We start from the raw sequence: 18,835 nt of genomic DNA on the forward strand, positions 1-18,835 counted from the left end.
ACTGTGAGAAATTTCGGTTACAGAATGAGAATTAAGTGTCTTTAAATATTATTTGTCGTATTTAACTCAAGTTCTGCTGCATACTTAAAATATAAGTGTTTTCATTACAAAACTCAAGGGAGGTAGTGGACTCAAGTGAAATTTTCTAAAGATGGAAAAGAATTCAGAGGATACAAAAGAGTTAATGGAATGATTTGAGAAGAAGTTGGAAAATAATCTCACCTCTCTTTTTCATGGCAGATATCCTGGGTACTGCAAGGAAATCCATGATGGCCTCGGTAAGGAAATGGCGGGAGCGGTGCCAGGTGGGTAAGCACAGAACCTGGCAGATTAATTTCAGCTGCTCCATGGGAAGGCTGAAAATAAAACAGAAATCTAAGTCATTTTTGTCAAAAACGTTAAGGGATCTAAGGACTTTTAACCTTCAAAATTTTCGACTTTCTGGAAAAAATATGTGTTATGCACAATTTAATTCTGAACTGTTTGATACCTTATTCATTACCATATGCAAAAAACTTTTAAAGTTATCCTACAAATGGGTAACCTTTCCTCACAGAGATTTATGTTAACAGCAGCTGTTTAAGCCTCTTTTTCTCAGGTGCGGGTTTCGTCGGTTTCTCGTTTTGAGTGCGTGATATCTCAGAAAGTTTCCTACATATTTCCGCAAACGTTTTAATGCATGTTTGTCTGGTTTTTTTTTTTCATGATCTGAATATAAATTTATTATTATTTTTTAAATTATTTACTTGTTTTTTTTTTTTTTTTTGAAATTGTATAGGTTAATATCAAAATTTTCTAAAAATTTGGGCAAAAAAATATTTTTTCTTTTAATAATAACTTTCATTTTTAGTTAAAATTTAGAGGTTCAGATCATAAGAATAAACCAGACAAACATGCAGGAAAAGTTTTATGGAAATATATATGAAACGTTCTGAGATAACATGTAGACAAATCAAAAAACCGGCACCTGAGAAAAAGAGGCTGAAACAGCTGCGGTTAACATAAATCTCTATGGGGAAAGTTTATGTATTTTTACGATAACTTTAAAAGTTTTTTGCTTATCGTAATAAATAAGGTATCAAGTTGTTCAGAATTAAATTATGCATAACATATATCTTTTTCTAGAAAGTCGAAAATTTTGAAGGTTAAAGGTCCTTAGCAATCACTTTCTAATATAGGCAGTCACTGTTTACATCTTCAGAAATTTTTGTATTACAAGAACTATTTTTTTTTTTAAGCCAGTAGTTGGTTATCGGAAATTCATTAACATCCAACAAAAAGTAGAACAAGACCATAAATTAATTTCTTGATTAACAACTTTCATATTTTAAATATATTTCAATTTTCATGAAATTTCATAATTGCTCAGAGAGAAGTTTGAAATTTCTCTTTCCTGACTCTGTCATGATAATCAGATAGACATAAAAAGTATGAAGTTCATAAAATTTAACAAACCCTCATTGGATATTTATTTATTTATTTTATTTTATTCTTATAAATCATTTGACATTATCCTTCTTTCCAAGAAAACTTAACAAATAAAGTATTTCCTCTTTTGAGTAGAAAACAAATGGTACTGTAAATGAACTTGGGATAGCTTCAGGGATTTTCATGAAAAATGTGGCATAATCCGAGGAAATTTATGTTTAAAAATGATGTGTCAAAAAAAAAAAAAAAAAAACAGCACTAAATCAACAGTTTTAAGGATATTTGCAATATTAAAGAAAGGAAGTAATAAAAATTTATTTTGGACAAAAAAAACTTTAAAGAAAAAGCTAATCACTCACACAGATAAGATTCTCATTCTATAGACATAGTTTGGAGTCCCAGGCTCACAGTCCAGACCACAGAACTCCAAGATATTGCGACGCATGAGCTGCAACTGAAAAAGAAAAGTGTTTAAGCTAATTATTTGCTCTAAACAGGTTTGGTACGTTTCTGTCAAAGTCGTTAAACTCCTAGGCCTTAACTGGTTAAAAAATCAGCATGGCAAAAACTAGTTTCTGCTAAAAAAAAAAAGTAGCAGAAAACTTGTCACTAAATCTGTGCTTTCACATATTTCCAGGGGCCGTTAAAGGGTACATGTACATACTCATTTCATACAATATTGAAAAATAACAGAAACTATGCCCACATATAAAGAAAAAACACGAATTTATCAAAACCACAGCCTCCTGACACCTACATGAAGGGCCTGCTAGTCACACATCTAACAAATGTCATATTTGCCCAACAGAGCTAATAAAGTACAATAAAAACATTTGCCTGGTTTAGTATCACTCAAAATGTAATCAGACTTTTAAGAGATATATGCTTTCATAGAGCTAATAAGATGAAGTATAAAAGCATATTTCAAGGAAGCCTGATCACATTTTTAGTGATACTCAATTAAGCAAATGTCTTAATTAATTTGCAGTCACAGAAAATAGTATTTAATGCAGCACTTTTTGCACATATAAATTTTTCTAAAAAACAAGAGACAAAAATTCCTATCATTTGAAAAATCACCAACTAACATATTTTTCAAAATCAGCAAAAACAAAAGGAAAAAAACCCCCAATGTCAAAATTTTCTTTGAAAGTATAACATAGCTGTACCTCAAAGCCAGACTGACGTAAGCCACATAATCGCTACTTTACAAGAGAGAGGGAAAATGTTTGCCTGACGCAGGATGGTGCTTTTGATTTTTTAACACTGGTACAAAAGTACAAAGGATTTTTTTTTAGAATTACGTTCATGTGGCTGGATGAAAAAGGATTCTACATGTAATGCACTAATGAACTGGAAATTGCAATATTTAGACTTATACTAATCTAGCTCTGAGGTATATATGCCGTAACGCAACATACATTAAATGTTTCTACGAATGTGAAATGGTTCTAAAACTTTCAATGGTTTCTGAATTTTAATTTTTCAACACTGACAGATTACATGCCTAATTAACAAATTTAGAAAAGTCCAAAAAAAGTTACAATTGCTATATTTTCAATTTTTATTTCATTTGTAATGTTTAATTATTGATTGGATATTGTTTCACTTGCCAACTTTTTTAAAAATTACATCCTATACATAGAAGAAAAATGTTTAGAAAGCACATGCACAAAAAATGATTAAATAAACAAATTATAAAGTAAAATAAAATAAAACCAAACACACAGAAAAAAGACTTAAGTAAACAGATTTTATTTAATGCACAGATAATAAAAGACAATAAGTTGTGATAAAAACTTCATTCTCAGTTAAGTAAAACGAATAAGTATTCAGGAGTTTTTCATATTTTGTAAATTTTTTCGAGAATGTTTCCAACTTTCCCCATTTCTGTCAGCATGCCATCAATGTCTCCAAAACAAGTAGTTACATCTTTAGAAGGAATACTCAAAAAGATCTAGCAAAGTAAAGGAAACTAACCTCATCAACATTCAGGAACAACAAGCGATGCAGTAATTCTATGAATGCATCCGAAACCCTCTGCATATTAGCACACACTATCAAAAGAAAAGAAACAAGAATTCAGATATTTTCACATAAAAGGAAAAAGCTGCTACAAAATAATTATTTGCATACTTTGGCTCAAACTTCACATACAGCAAATTATTTTTTGTTTGCAACCTTATGGTAGGCAATGTATGTTTTCAGTAGGGGGGGGGGGGACTTACAAAAAGTAAGAACTTCCAAAGAGTAACAAATTAAGAATCCAAAAAAAAATCATGCTGAAAGATGATAAAAATGAATGCTTAATTTCACCTTAAATACTTTTGCTATGTTGTTTTTTTCGGTTATTTTCAATGTATTAATTTTCCTCTTTTTTCTACTAAGAAACACACTTTATACAGACAATATACGGATATGGACTATGCAACATCAACAACAGGGCATCCAGTATTACCATGGGCGTCCATATGCAAAATTTTAACGGGGGGGGGGGGGGGGGGGGCTCAGATATTTTTCCTATGGTTTAGCAGGATAGTTTCCCCATGGACACCGATTTCAGGACAGATTAGAGTTATTAAAATTTGATATTTTTAATAACTTATTCATTAATGGCTGGAGAAGAAATGTTTTACATATTTGCAAAGAAAAAGTACTGAAAGCAAAAACATTCTGATTTCCAATGGGGGGGAGGGGCTCGAGTCCCCACTTGCCCCCCTATATGGGCGCCCATGAGTCTTACCGAAGATTCCAAACGGAAGTTTTCTAAGTAGCATCAGAAAGTAGAATAGGAACTCGGCAAAATTGATTGATTGGGAGTTTAGAGTGTTAAATTAAGGGATTCAGCAGTCACACCTTTCACACACATTACATTACCCAAAACAAATTAAGGCAACAGAATAACTCACCAGCTCGGATGAACTTGAATTTCACGCCATTTCCTTCCTTGAAGTAAACAGGTTTTGTCCATGATGAGGGACTCAGATCTAGTCATGAAAAATAAGGAATAATGGTCATATATTATAAAAAGAAATAAATTAATATATAAAGTATTTTTTCTTTTATTGACTTTTCAAATCAGCAAGTTTCCCAGCCGCACCCTGTATATATTGGCTGTTTAAAACATTAAATATAATGCTGAAGAAAAATGTGAGAAAACCAAAAGACTATGAAATTTATAATTTTATAGTCTTTTGGTTTTCTCAGTCACATTTAGTAAAATAGTCTCAGCATCCAAACATTTATAAGTAAAAGGTTGAAAAATTCAGACTTCTATGGCTAAATAAGACTATAAACGTCAGAAAATTACAAGTTTACCCAGTAAAAGAATACCATTTAAAACTTAATTTGCTAGAAGATAAGTTTTTACCAGTTAGCTATTATTTGTTTTGAATCTGTATTATACAATCATTTTTTGTCATAAAACAGACAAACTTTTTTTTACTAAATATAAATGCTATGGGACTAAGGAACTGAATGTATACAAATTCAGATTTTGTAACTTTTATCAAAATACATTTATTGATTCAAACAGCTTAAATTATAATTCCTTACACTTTGGAATTACACTCCTATCTCAAACGTTAGAGAAATTAGTAGCCAGTGCATATGATTGTGAACATCAAAGATTTTAATTTTATGCACAAATTAATACACATATTTTAATTTTATGAATGCAGCGCATGATTTGAAATATTGTTTAATATATTTTTAAAAATGAAATCCTCACCAAGATCAGGATCTAACTGAATAGGGGGTCCAACCATATCCTTCATTTCCTTGTCTTGCACAGAATGCTATAGATTCAAAGAATATGTGGTTGCAAAATTAATACAACTTTATAAAAGTAACAACAATTTTATCAAAAAAAGTCAAATATTCCTTATAGTGTGTGATTGCTGTTCTTGTAAGTCTTACTTTCTATGCAAAATTGTCAGTGACCTTTCCATACGTCAAAGCATCGTAAAATTTATTATTCATTTTATTTTATTTTTCAGAGCTGATTTTATCATGCATCAGAATAGCTATGACTGATGTTTTAATATCTTTATGTTTCCTGTTTGATGCAATAAATGTAAAATTTAAAAAAATCTGAAAAGAAAAAAATATTTTTAATTTCAACTTTTTCTACATGCAAAACTTCCAGCTTTTGGCTTTAATTATTTGTTTATTAATTTCATTTCTTTCTTATTTGTTTTACTTATTTGTTTATTAAATTTATTTTACCTTTTTTCTTTTCTCTCTCTTTTTTTTTTTTTTTGAACAAATAAAATTTGAACAAATTGAATGTGTGGCTCTTTCAATTAGAACTACATGGTGACAGATACTGTTTCTAACAATGTCTCAGGCTAGCCAACAAACACACATACACACAACCTCTTTTCAAAAGCATTTTGACATCCGTTTTACCATCTTAGAGAGCAACTTTAATGAGTTTAACTGAGAGTGGACAGGCTTCAAAGCACAGGAAGATAAGATGGCTCATTATTATGCAGTAAGCATGTTTAGGAGAATTGCATGGATATTCAATTTTATTTATAAAATTTTCTTTTGAAAGCAGGGTTTGTGATATTTTTAGAATTTTTTTAAATCAAAAAAGTCAAGATTTTTTAAAATTGAAATTGTATTTTTTGATTTAAATTGTTTTTTTTTAATTTAAATCGGATTTTTTTAAAATTAAATCATCAAAAATTTGTAGATATTAATTACTTTACATTTATAAACACAATATATTTCATGTAATAGATGAATTCATTCAGTTTACTTTTTAAATTAAGATAAGTTTTCTAACTATTCATTACATTTTTAAAAAATTATTTATGCGTTATAACGCTTAGATAAGGTTTCCATCATCATGTACTTTGTTAGTGTAAAATAATATGTTGAACAATTACAAGAGATCAGTCATGGTGTATAAGAAAAACTGCAAATTTTCATGTAAATAAACAAATAACTGTACAAATGTAATATACGAATAACTGTAACTTTGGAGTAAACACAATATGCAAGAGTGGAAAATCTGCTGCACACACAGAAAGACGGATCTATGAAGTTTTGAAAGTTGAAGTTAAGATAGAATAATGTATTGTAGTTAAATTTAGAGCAGTACATTCTAAAAATGCAAAATTATTTTATAAAAATAAAATCAACTGATTTTAACCATGATTTAAATCAAGCTGATTTAAATTAATAAACTCTGTTTGGGAGCAATTTGATATTGAATATTAAAAACTTTTAGTGTTTATAAAAAAAAAGTAGTGAAAAACAGATTTTCAACTAAAGGTTAATGCAATAAAAGTGGGAGAAGTAAAATCACAGCAAAGCAATTTATACGGACAAAAGTGTTTCCTTCCTCTCTTCAATGCTGTGAGGGAAAGGCATTTATTTACCTGGGATGTTATCACTTGCTGTTGTTGTTGCTGTTGCTGCTGAAACTTAGCCTGCTGCATTTTGGCATTCATAACCTCTGTGGAGAAAAAGTCATCATATACTCACAGAGAATTTTCTTTGAAAAACATTTTTTTTCCTCGGGCAGCAATTATTAATCTTTAATATTTAATTGATAATGAAGTAAAAACACCGAGAGAATCAATTCTTTGTATTTCTATTTCCTCATAATAAATAATAGCCGATGATAAAGTAACCCGCGTGTTTCAACAATGAAACTCGCGCCACGTATGATAATTTGATAATATGTTTTGGTAATGTTTAACATGCATGGAAAAGCTTTATTGTGACAAGGCTGAGCTTGATCCGGCAACTTCACAGTTTTACTGGTAAGACCGTCATTTTAAGAAAGCAAAGGAACCAAAACATTTCGCAACTCCAATAAACTATAGGGGGTGCTGCAGCCACTGACTAATGGATGAAAAAGCTAAAACAAACAAATGCTGTAACTTATAACTTGCTTTGACGCTTTGTGAATGACAGTAATTTATCATAGTGTTTGTGGGAAGCTTTCTTTTCTACTGGTCTGAAATTAAATTACACTATTAACTATCTGAAGTCTGTAATTTACCCCAGCGTGAAAACAGCATATTCGAGCTCTGGAGTTGCGAATTGACACTATTTACTGGAGTTATACACGAGGGTTAATCTGCTGGTGTTCAAGTTAAAATTTCAACTATCAAAATACCACCAAACAGGCAATTGCTTCGTTCAAATGTAGAAACAATTTTCACCCATCATACCATGACGGGCAACTTTCTAGTTCTTTAAATAAAGATCAAGATTAGCGATAGAGACTCGCAACATGACAACTAAGGGAAAAAAGTGGCAACTAAAAATATTATTATCTTTCACCACCTGGTCGCCACTCTACCTAACCCCACAAATGTTATCATACGTCCATTTTACCTCCAAAAATTTCAACCTTTTTTTTTCTTAGTTAATAATTTATAGATGAGTGAAATTGTGAGTGTGAATATAAATTTTACGTTGTCAGAAAACACACACACACACACACACACACACACACACACACACACACATTTCACTTAAAAAGGAAAAAATTTCTCACTTGCATGATGAACACTTGATTACACTATATTGAATCAGTCAAATTAGCCTTTGTTTACGTCCACATTTTTCATGAGTAGCAATTTAAAAGCTAATTTTTTGTTTAGTTTCTATTTTGCTCATAAAAAAAGAGCATTTAGGAAAAAAAAAATTGCTTCTTGTCACCAAATTCCAAGTTTTGGTCTTGAGCTTTTACACAACAATTGGGATATCTAATAATCCTGATGTTAAGAGCTTCCCAAAATGAAGAAAAATACAGAAATCAATAAATGAGCTATGCTACTCTAGAAACTAGGGGGGGGGGGTATGATAAACTAGGGGGAAATGATAAATTAATATACAGCCTGAGTAAAAACTTTAAGGCCAGTATAATTTTCTTTGAAAAAAGGAAAATGAAATTAAAGGGATTTTGATATTATTATATTATTAGTTATTAATGTTCATTGGTAAGAAATAACGCAACAGACAGGATTTGTAAAGCATGCAATAACCAGAAAAGCAGTGATTTATTCAAATTAGCATTTCAGCTTGAGTAAAATCTTTAAGGCCACTAGTATTTTTAAAAAACTGCAAGTACTTATACTGTAATAAATGTCACCTCAGTTAACAAGATTGTGGAAACCCTTCAACTTGCAGTTTTGTGATTTATTTCTCCAAAAATTTTGTTCTACTTGTGAAGATATCGTAAGGTAAAAAGTTAACTGTTTAAGAAAGAGGGAAGATTAAAGCTTTTTCTTCAACAAGGATAAGTAGGCGTACTATTGCGAAAAAATAGGAAGATCGAAGACTGAAGTCAACATTTTTGTTTGATTTAAACACAATTAGGGTAAAAAGAAAACCCGGGAAAACTTAAAGCTTTGTCCTCGCGTCATGGAAGAAAAGTTTGGAAATTATTACATTACCTAAAAAGTACTTAACCAGGAAACTTATTCAGATGATAGGTTTAAATGTTTGTCAAAAACGATAAATAACACAATTAGAAGGTGGGGAAATTTTATTAATGCTGCAAAATTGCTTAAACCTCATTTATTGAAAATGCTCAATATAGAGCGTTTCAACTTTAGCTACGAAATCATGACCTGAGATAACCAATGAATACAAATAATTTTTCTAACGAAAAGTAGTGGAGTTTGGATGGACCAAACAGACGGAAGTATTATTGACATGATTTACGAAAAGAAAAAGGAATATTCTACAAGCGCCAATTAGATGGAGGCTCTGTCAGAACTTGAGAGTGCTTTGCTTACAATGGTGTATGCTCAGTTGCATTTGTTTCAGGTAAAATGAACTCGCAAGCATATCAAAATGTCCTCCCAAGTCATCTTTTACCAAATGCTGAATTTATTGCTGGAGGAAATTGAAAATATCAGCGAAACAATGTATCTATCCATCCGAGTAACAGTGCAAAAAATAGGCTCCAAGTAAACAATGTTGAAACTTTGAAATATCCAATTAAGTCTCCAGATCTTAGCCCAATAGGGAACTTATTGGGTGACTTAGCAAGAAGAGTTTATGCAAAGGAGAGAAATTTTACTTCATCAATGGAGCTGAAATCTACCATCGAAGATGAATGGTAAAAAATACATCCCGAATTTTGTCAAAAACTAGTTTCATTCATGAAAACAAGAATACTTGAAGTAATTTGAAGGAATGGCTCCCACACAAGCTTATGAATATTTGAATTTTTGTTCTCATATGATTTTTTCTATGTTGGCCTTAAAGATTTTACTCAGCTTCAAATATCGATATGTAATATTTTCTGATAATGAAACACTTACAATTAAATTTTTTTGTCTTTTTTACTTGTATTTAAAGTTAATAATTATCACTCATGTGACTTTTTGATCCTAAGATTAAGGTGTGTCCAATTTCTTAAAAAAGTGCACTGGACTTAAAGTTTTTACTCAGACTGTATATATAAATATATATATATTTTTTTACTTCCTTTTAAAAAAAGGGGAAGTATTGTTTTCGTGAAAAAATTTTCACTCAAAAATCGGCCTTAGTTTTCATTTTGCTTGCCCCCGAATGAATATTTTTTTTTTCAACACGACCACACGTGGATACATGCCTAAGAACGTATAGACACCTAAAGAATTCATTTTGCCGATCCCCGAGATAATTACGAGTTTTCTAGTGACGTCCGTACGTACATATGTATGTGCGTATGTATCTCGCATAACTCAAGAACGGTATGTCCTAGAAAGTTGAAATTTGGTACATCGACTCCAAGCGGGGTTGGCAAAAACCCGGGTTTTTTGGGTTTTTTTAAATAAAACCCAAAAAAAACCAACTAAAGTTGGGTTTTTTTTAAAGAAATGTGGATTTTTTTGCCTTTTTTTAGGGAAAATGTGGGGTACTTGTAGCATATTGTAGCATAAGTATATGGACAAAGTGTAAAAATTATCTTCGGGTAAAAAGCTCGAAAACTAGTTAAAATTCAGAGTTTTCTGAAGAAAAGTATAAAAGACGAAAAAACCCAAGAATGTTAAAGTTTCAGATTTTTTTAATTTTCATTATTACCAACAGTTAAGGCAAAGTTAATTCTCGAGTGATAAAATCTATTGTTCGTTTTTAATTACTACATTTTTTTTTTTTTTTTTTGCATTTTACTTTATAGTATTTCATTTTGTTATGCAAATATGCATTTTGTTATGCAACTGTAGAACCTCAAGTCGTTTAAATCCCTTTTTACTGAATTCCAGCTTAATCAAGACATTTCTTTGAATTTTATGTTGCCTGTTTTTCTATTTCTGTGCACAGGGTAAGAAATATTAAACTTTTTTGTAAAATAATGAAAATACTGTACCTGTTCTGTTTTCTGTAGACCGTTTGAAAAATCTGTTTATTTCTAAAAAAATTACCTTGTGTTTATTCGAGATTTGTGACGTGTTGGTTAGCAGAAAATAATTTACATGAAAGCCTTTTAACTAGATTAGTTTCCTCTATACAATCTACAAATATTGAGAAAATAAGACGTGACAGGACTTGATCAAGATAAGTTGAGTTATTTATTGACCAGTTAAAGAAAAAAGTTAAATACATCTATATATATAATTCTCTTACGTGCCGGCAAATGAAGGGGTGAATTTCTAAACCTCTGTTGGCAACACTTCGCCGATAAATCATGTAAACAAACTTCTACGTTGTTTTGAAATCTTGAATCACAGAATACTCAACGAACTTTTTTTTTTTTTGAGATGAGTTTGAGTCGGGCTGTGGCCCATTTCAACCTTAATCAGCAAAGAAAAGCTCAAAGAAGGCAGGAAACCGTTCTTGAATCCAATTTAAGACGAGCCATTTCCAGAGTTGTATTCTCTGATTCGCTGCCGATAATTTTTAGCGGCTGGGGAATTTTCAGTCAGCAGTTCCTTCAACAGATCAGGTGCGTCACACAATGCCGGTAACCGCACCTTTCCGTCATGGCAACATTTAGTATATTTATTTGCAGTATTACGCTCTTTCTGCCAATAAAGAGCACCACAAAATTCGCATTCTTCACACATTGCTCCACAATCATGTTCATCGGCAATGTTGTTTTGAACGCGTAGGCGCTTTGAGCGTCGTCTATTCTCTGCTTCAGTACGACAGTTCAGTTCAAAATGAATAACCGAGAAAGAATTTACTTTATTCCTTTTATTCTCAGCTGAAAGGTTTCGCCAAATTTGTTTAGGGTTATAGTAGTTTTAGTATTGTGCAAGCAAAGTAGCCTTGGCGAGTTTTCGCGTTTTTAGTTAAACCATTTTTTGTTCGTGACGTGGCAAGGATTCAGAATAACAACAAGAAGGACAAACGTTTGAGAAAATATGTTTGGTGCTCTCTGAGCCTGTTTTTAGTCATGGCCAGCTCTATGTGGCATTATCAAGAACAAGATCTTTTGAAGCAGTGTCAGTTGTGGCTCCCAAACGGGACATTTTTAATTGTGTATATGAGGAAGTTTTCTCAGATTAGAATATATAAGAGTGTAAATATGTAAATATATAAGAGTGTAAATAATGTAAATACATCCCTCGGGGGAGCCTGTAACCCCTAGAGGGCGCGTCCCCAGGTGGCGGATAGGGGAATGCCTTCATTGGTTTTCCAATGGGTGGTAGAAGGGAAATAAAATACCTTCCGCGGACCAACAGGTAGAAGTGCAATCTCTCCAAAGCAATGACAGACACTTTTGTATCTATAATGGTAAAGTTGTGCACATTGCCAAGGCAGTCATCTTACATACAGCAAAGTTAAACTGTCGAAAATCTGGCTAAAGCAGACAAATTAACATTATGAACGTAATTTTCATATTGGTTAAATGGATGGTGACCTAAATGCAATTACCAACTTTAATTTTTACGGAAAATTTTAGCTAGGCTAATGTATTGGCATACAGCGAGCGAGCGAAGCGAGCATGGATCGCGAAGCGATCCACAGGGAACTGCGTAAGCAGTTCCGGGGGTTGGCGAGCGATAGCGAGCAGGGGGCGATAGCCCCCTAGTTTATTTAAAATCTTTGAAGTATATTTTTAATGCCGTTAAGAGTTAAGAAATACTATTAAAGCTCAAAATCCATTTTTTTGTGTTCATTGTCTGTGGTGAAGAACAAATAAAAAAGAAGTTTAAATTGTAAAAGTATTTAAATTAATTAATTTTTTTAAAAACTTCTCACAAAATTTTAAAAAAACCAAAAGTGGGCTAAATAATGGGTTTTTTTAAATGGGTTTTTTCAAAAAAAACCATTGGGTCCAACCCAATTGGGTCCGATTCGGCCAACCCTGACTCCAAGTGGGGTCTAGTTGTGCACCTTCTCTTTTGGTTGAATTTGGATGTTCCAAAGGGGGTCTTTTACATGTTTTTGGGGTAAAATCATTGTTAATTTCAATGTAAACTCAAGCGGTACTATAACTTGGCAAACACTTGGCAATATATCGCCAAGCTTTTTGTTGCCAACTTGGCGACGAATTCGGCGTTTTTTTTTTGTTTTCTTTTAAATCTGATTTCAATTTGGCCATATTTGGAGAGTTAACCATTGAATTACATTAAAATTTCCAATATTGGGAAAATTTATCAGTATAAAATACTTTCATTGCTTTGATTTGCAACAGACTTGGAATGAAAGTATTTAAAGTGTTTTTTTGCTCACTCTGAGGCACTATTATTTTTAAATTGAAGTAAAACAAAGTCTTGTGATGCACACATCAGCTCGTTTTAATGTATGATGCACCACTGTCACATATGGAAAAGAGCACTAACAGAAACTACAGTTAGGACAAATATACCCTGGCAGTGTCAAAGTTGTGATTAGGATCTGCGTAGCTTTCATAATACTACAAGGTTAGGTTTGCTCTTACTATAGCATCTAAAAAAATGTGGATGCAAACCACTAGAGCACAGTGAGGGAGGATTTTGGAGTTCAATCTCTCAGAACTCTTGGTATTAACAGATATTGACAATCTTAATGAGGTAGTTTATATAAATGTAAGAACTCTTATGGACAGGCCCATCATTTAGGGGGATCACGAGGGGGCAATTGAACCCCCTTCCCTCTGGCTTAGGGAAATTAATGTACAGTGGCTCCCGAAAGTGTTCGTACACCTGCGACTTTCAATGAAATAGGTCCCTATGCATTGGTTAGAATTAATATTTCAGAATAGGTATTTAATTGTAACATCTATGATCTATTTTTAACAAAACTACACGAAAATTTTTAATAAAACATTAAAACTTAATTTTTTTAAATCAAAAACCAAAAAGTGCCAGAAATTTTATGTCACAAAAGTCTTTGTACACTTTGGAAAAATGTCAAAAAATTAGTAAATAATCTAACTTTTTACAAAACTATTATTTAGTAGAATATCATGCCATACCAACAACACCTTTTAAACGTCTGGAAATAGATTTCATTCTTTTTTTCTTTCTTTTTTTCCGTAATTTCTAAGCAAGTGTTCAACCACTCTTCGAGCCTTTCTGTTTCTAGCACTATTTTCGTTTCAAAGCCATATTTTCGTAATCTAGCCCCCCAGATATCTCTAAATATGGTACATTAAGTTCAAATCTGGAGATAAATTGGGTATTTTCTAAACTTTAGGATAATTTTCGAGGACCTACACGCAAACGCTGAACACCGTGTGCTTCTTATCGTTTTCTTGATAAAAAATAAAATTGTTTCCGATAACCAAATTTTTGGCTAAGAGTTTAAAATTGGTTTTTAAAATAATTAAAGGAACAGCATGATTCATTATTTCATCAAAATATTCCAAACTACCAAGTCCTGATGCTGACATGCACCCTCACACAACACCTTCACCGTCCTGATTAACTGATCCAGCTAAGTTCTTAAGATTAAATCCTCATTTTTTTCTTCTATTGACAATTCCACAACAATTGAACCCAAAATATTGAATATATTTTCATCTATAAGCAAGACGTTGTTCCAAACGTTTTGAGCTTATTTATCATTGATTTTACGACGAAAAGCGTAAGCTTACTGTTTTTCGCACGAACAAGAAAATTTCTGCGGTAAGAGGTCCCCTTTAATCCAGCTAATCAGAGAACTTGGCGAACAATTTTAGGTGAAAATTAAACGTAAAATGTTTCATTCAATTCTGTAGAAACTTTTTCAGCGCTCAAATGTGTATTTTTCATAATTTTTTTAACTGTAAATCTCTGAACACGCTTTGTTAACTTTGCCAGTTGACCTTTTCTTACCTTGTTTTCGATCCGATTCTTGTCTTGAAAGCATTTTATCAAGCACTTCACTATAGAATGGTATAAATTAACTAATTTAGAAATATTTCAAACCAATTTATGGCTACTGTGAGGGGAAAAAATCAAATTTTGAATCTTGTTTGTTGTTTTCTACGCATACCTGCCATTTTAAAATAATAAGCAGAATATTAGGGAATAAATAAACAAAAAATTAAAGGCAAATGACTTTACAGTGTCATTATAATGCAAAAATAATAAAATGATAATTTTAATCATGAAATTATTCGAAAATATTTCAGTGTACGATGACTTTTGTGGTGTATTTTTCTCTGTCTCATCGTTTTTTGACAAATTTCAAAAATAAAATTTTGCAATATTTTGAAAAAAAAACTACTGGGTTTTATTTAAAATGTCATAAGAATAGTGTAAAAAAAAATTGGACTTCATATTCGAATTCAGTTTTGCGTTATTTTGGTTTTACTGCAAAATTTCAAGGTGTACGAACGCTTTTGGGAGTCACTGTATTTACATATAAGTGAGCGTGGTTTTGGTTGTTCTTTGCTATAATTTTTATCAAGTGTACAGCACCCTTTGACCCCCCTTGGAAAACGTCAAAATGACAGGCCTGGTTATGGACCCTTAATTGTCTGGCTGCAATTCTCGATTGTAAAAACTTTAATTTGTCAAAACATATTTATCATTTCCAATGTTAACTTGCGTAATTGTAATTTTTAATCTTTCAATATATTTGACTTCACAAAAAAGAAACTCTAGAAGGCCCAATGCCACACTTTATTTCCAATCAGTTTTCTATCTTTTATTTCACACTAGCAGTTCTTGTAGGTCTTTGCACGTAGTAGAAAATTAAAAGATCATTTGGTTCGCCTGTATCTTTATAAATAATGGATAATGAATTTCTCTCCAATATGCTATGTAAATTTGCTCGTCCATGTTATGGTAATTTGCTCGTCCATGTTATGGTAATTTGCTCGTCTATGTTATGATAATTTGCCGGGTAAAATGTTCGTAAAATTGGAATAAAAAAAGAAAAAAATTGAATTTTCGAAAAATTCGCTTTAAGGTGCACACCCCCATGATAAATTAATTTTGTGCCAAATTTCATGAAAATTTGTCGAACGGTCTAGGCGCTATGCGCGTAATAGACATCCAGGCAGAGATCCAGACTTTCAGCTTTATTATTAGTAAAGAAAATAAGTGTTTATCAAAAAGACAAAGATCAGCACTCACCTGTGATGTACTCCTCCACAATGTGCTGGGAGGGTCGCACGAGAAATTCCATGATGTTGTCCACCATTTCATTTTTGGTGCCTCCTCGCAGACCAAGGACTTGTCTCAACTGCTGAAGAGAATTCATGTTGCACCTGAAAATGTAACGAGTTATGTCTAGAGCCCGGACACTTTGCAAATGCATGCGAGCATACACAGTGTGATCTAAAAATAAGTGAATATTAAGAGATAGAATAAAACAAAGTCATTCCTTAAAGCTAATATTCATTCAAAATAGGATTCACTTAACTCAATACAAAGTTTTGACGGTCAACTAATGAATCCATCAACTTTTTAAACTCGAACAGAAAATAGTCACACGGTGATAGATTCGGTGAGTACAGAGAGTAGTCAAGGTCACAAATCTGCAACAAATAGAACTTTGTACAATGATGTTCTAGCCAATCAAGCAGCGGTGGCAGAAACGCTAAAGCACATTCCTCAAACTGAATTTAAAAAGTCTGTGGATAAATTCATTGACCCTTTAAAACTTTGAATTGAATTAAATAGATCCTAGTTTGATGAATAAATATTTAAAGCATATTTCTTAATTTTTAATGCACATTAAGTATTTTTAGTACATATCTGCATGCATATTTTAATGATTTTTTTGTTTTTTAGTGCACATAATCTAAGCTCTAGGGCCCTGATTCCAAGCACATTGGTACTTCAATGTACAGTATACTTTGCATACTTTTGTAGGAAGAGGGAGGGGGGGCATTAGTACTGACATTAGTGAAATCAGGATTATTTTTGTAAAAGTCATGATTTTTTTTTAAAAAAATGAACTTTTTTATGACTATGGTTAATATGAAATCACTGCTTAAACAAACATTTTGTTCGTTAAGTTGTGCTTGCTGCTTAATTTTAGTGCAAGCCACAAGCATAATATAAGGTGATCGAAAAGTCATGCCACCCTTTATATTTTCTTTGAAAAAAAACACTATTAATTTTAATTTTAATTATTAATCTTGTTGGCAAGGCTATACTTTTTGTTGTGCCAGAAAATTTTTATTTTTCATGTACATGCAGACTGATACTTTCAGAAGCTTTTTATTTGTAGAGTAAAGTTTTCTAAATATACTAATAGAGTACAATGTGTGTATTAGCAGGGATATATAATCTTTTCCTTTTTAAATATAAGTAGGCATTTCTATATTTTTTCACAATACCACTTACTATGAATAGTTCTTACAAATAACAGCCTATGTGATCAAATTTATGGCTTTATTTTTCATTTTGTATTAACCTGAGTTTAACTGTATTCTTAAAAGTGCTTTTTTTATTTAAACCTCTTTTTAAATAATTTAAAAACTTCAGCTATTAACTAATTTACATTTATAAATTATTTAAAAGTTGAACTTGTTACATTTAAAAATTACAAAAAGGTTATATTTTTAAGTACAGTCAAACCTCGATAACAACAAATGCCTCGGATCAAGATAATTGTTTCATGTCAACCGTATTACTTCTTATCTGATAAATTATTAAGTTCATGGGACCAAACAAGTATTTGATTTAAAGGGATACTAAACATTAAGCAATTTCACAATAATGAGGTTTGTCTGTATTACTTTACCAAAAAACTGTAAACCAAAATAATGTGATATAAAGCCAATATAAGATCAAATGCATATTCATTACTAAAATCAGATGTAACAGATGACCTAGTAGTACACTATAAACATGGGAAAACAAAAGAATTGAGTATTGTTATATGGGATAATTTAACATTTTTCGATAAATATATTGTATAAATTGTTCTACTTCAACATTTATTGTTTTGAAAGGAAATAGCATTTTGCTGTCCCTCTTGCTGTTACACCCCAGGCAAGGATCACTCCCCACCCACACCACCCCCTAGGTATACACTGAAGAATGATTTTCAAAAGCATTTTTGACAGAAACTCACTTTTCCAGCTGCTCTCTCCGCCTCTTGACTTCTGGATGTGACGCTTCGAAGGGGAACCCACTGAACTTCATCACACTCTTTCGGATTTGTTTCTCCTGTGAAAGAGAAGAATGTGAGGATTGAGACATGATCATATAATGGCACAGAAATAACTTTTTTTTAAGAAAGAGCTTAAGAGAAGCATATTAAACTTTAATGATTGGGAAAACAAGAAAAAGCAATCACATCTTGATTTGGGCATTCCAGCATTAGAAAGGTTCACATAAAATTACTTCACGAGAACAAACAATCTTAAACAAAAGAGTGGAGAAAAATACAGACTGCTCAGTTTACCCTCTTTGGCTATTTTAAAGAATGCACAGTTCGCTGCCATAAATTGCTAAGTTTAGCATTTTTGGTAGTTCTCGGGGATGTGTGACGAGCTGAAGCTTGATGGCTGTTACTCATTTACACGAGTAAAAAGAGATCACTAATCAATTTTATTAAAGAGGGGACCATAGTGGCTCGATCCCAGCCTGTCAAAAATCCTCCATGTTTGTTAATGGCGACTAGGGCATGTTACATAGGTCGTGGTCACCAAGTCCTCCAAGTGAATCAATACTTCTGAGGGTGCTGGACCGAGGATTGCTCTGCTTCTAGTCTGAATCAGAACTGTCTCCAGGGTCCCATCCAACCAGTTAAACCACAAATAGTGGTAGGTAGGGAGGACCCTGGAGTGTGAAGTCTTATTAAAGATGTGACAGATGAGAGAGCATATTTCAAGTATAAACAATCGAATTTTTGAGCTGTTATGGATAGCATCAACCTTCAAACTTTTAAATTAAATACACATATTTATACACAAACATATGCCACAATTTTTTATAAGCCATTGATTGATTAACAAATGTGAAAGGCCAAACTTTCTTCTCACAAAAAAAAAGTAATCATAGCATACCTACAGGAGCCACAACAGCAAAGAAAAGTTGAGATTGGCTCCTAAATAATTGAATAATTTCATATA

The 18,835-nt window shown here is 32.1% G+C and overlaps 1 protein-coding gene across 1 annotated transcript in view; it reads right to left on the minus strand.

Annotated features, from left to right (window-relative positions):
* LOC129216809 (uncharacterized) overlaps nucleotides 1–18,835 on the minus strand; it is a 101,652-nt gene that overhangs the window by 71,991 nt on the left and 10,826 nt on the right. Inside the window, exons 4-11 of the mRNA XM_054851026.1 lie at nucleotides 17,833–17,927; nucleotides 15,882–16,015; nucleotides 6,819–6,895; nucleotides 5,159–5,225; nucleotides 4,338–4,415; nucleotides 3,409–3,485; nucleotides 1,788–1,882; nucleotides 215–356 (exon numbers count right to left, since the gene is read on the minus strand). Coding sequence (XP_054707001.1) covers nucleotides 215–356; nucleotides 1,788–1,882; nucleotides 3,409–3,485; nucleotides 4,338–4,415; nucleotides 5,159–5,225; nucleotides 6,819–6,895; nucleotides 15,882–16,015; nucleotides 17,833–17,927 — 765 coding nt within the window. The remainder of the gene's footprint in view (nucleotides 1–214; nucleotides 357–1,787; nucleotides 1,883–3,408; nucleotides 3,486–4,337; nucleotides 4,416–5,158; nucleotides 5,226–6,818; nucleotides 6,896–15,881; nucleotides 16,016–17,832; nucleotides 17,928–18,835) is intronic.

This window comes from Uloborus diversus, chromosome 2 (assembly GCF_026930045.1).
Source record: "Uloborus diversus isolate 005 chromosome 2, Udiv.v.3.1, whole genome shotgun sequence".
NCBI classification, from domain to species: Eukaryota; Metazoa; Arthropoda; class Arachnida; order Araneae; family Uloboridae; genus Uloborus; species Uloborus diversus.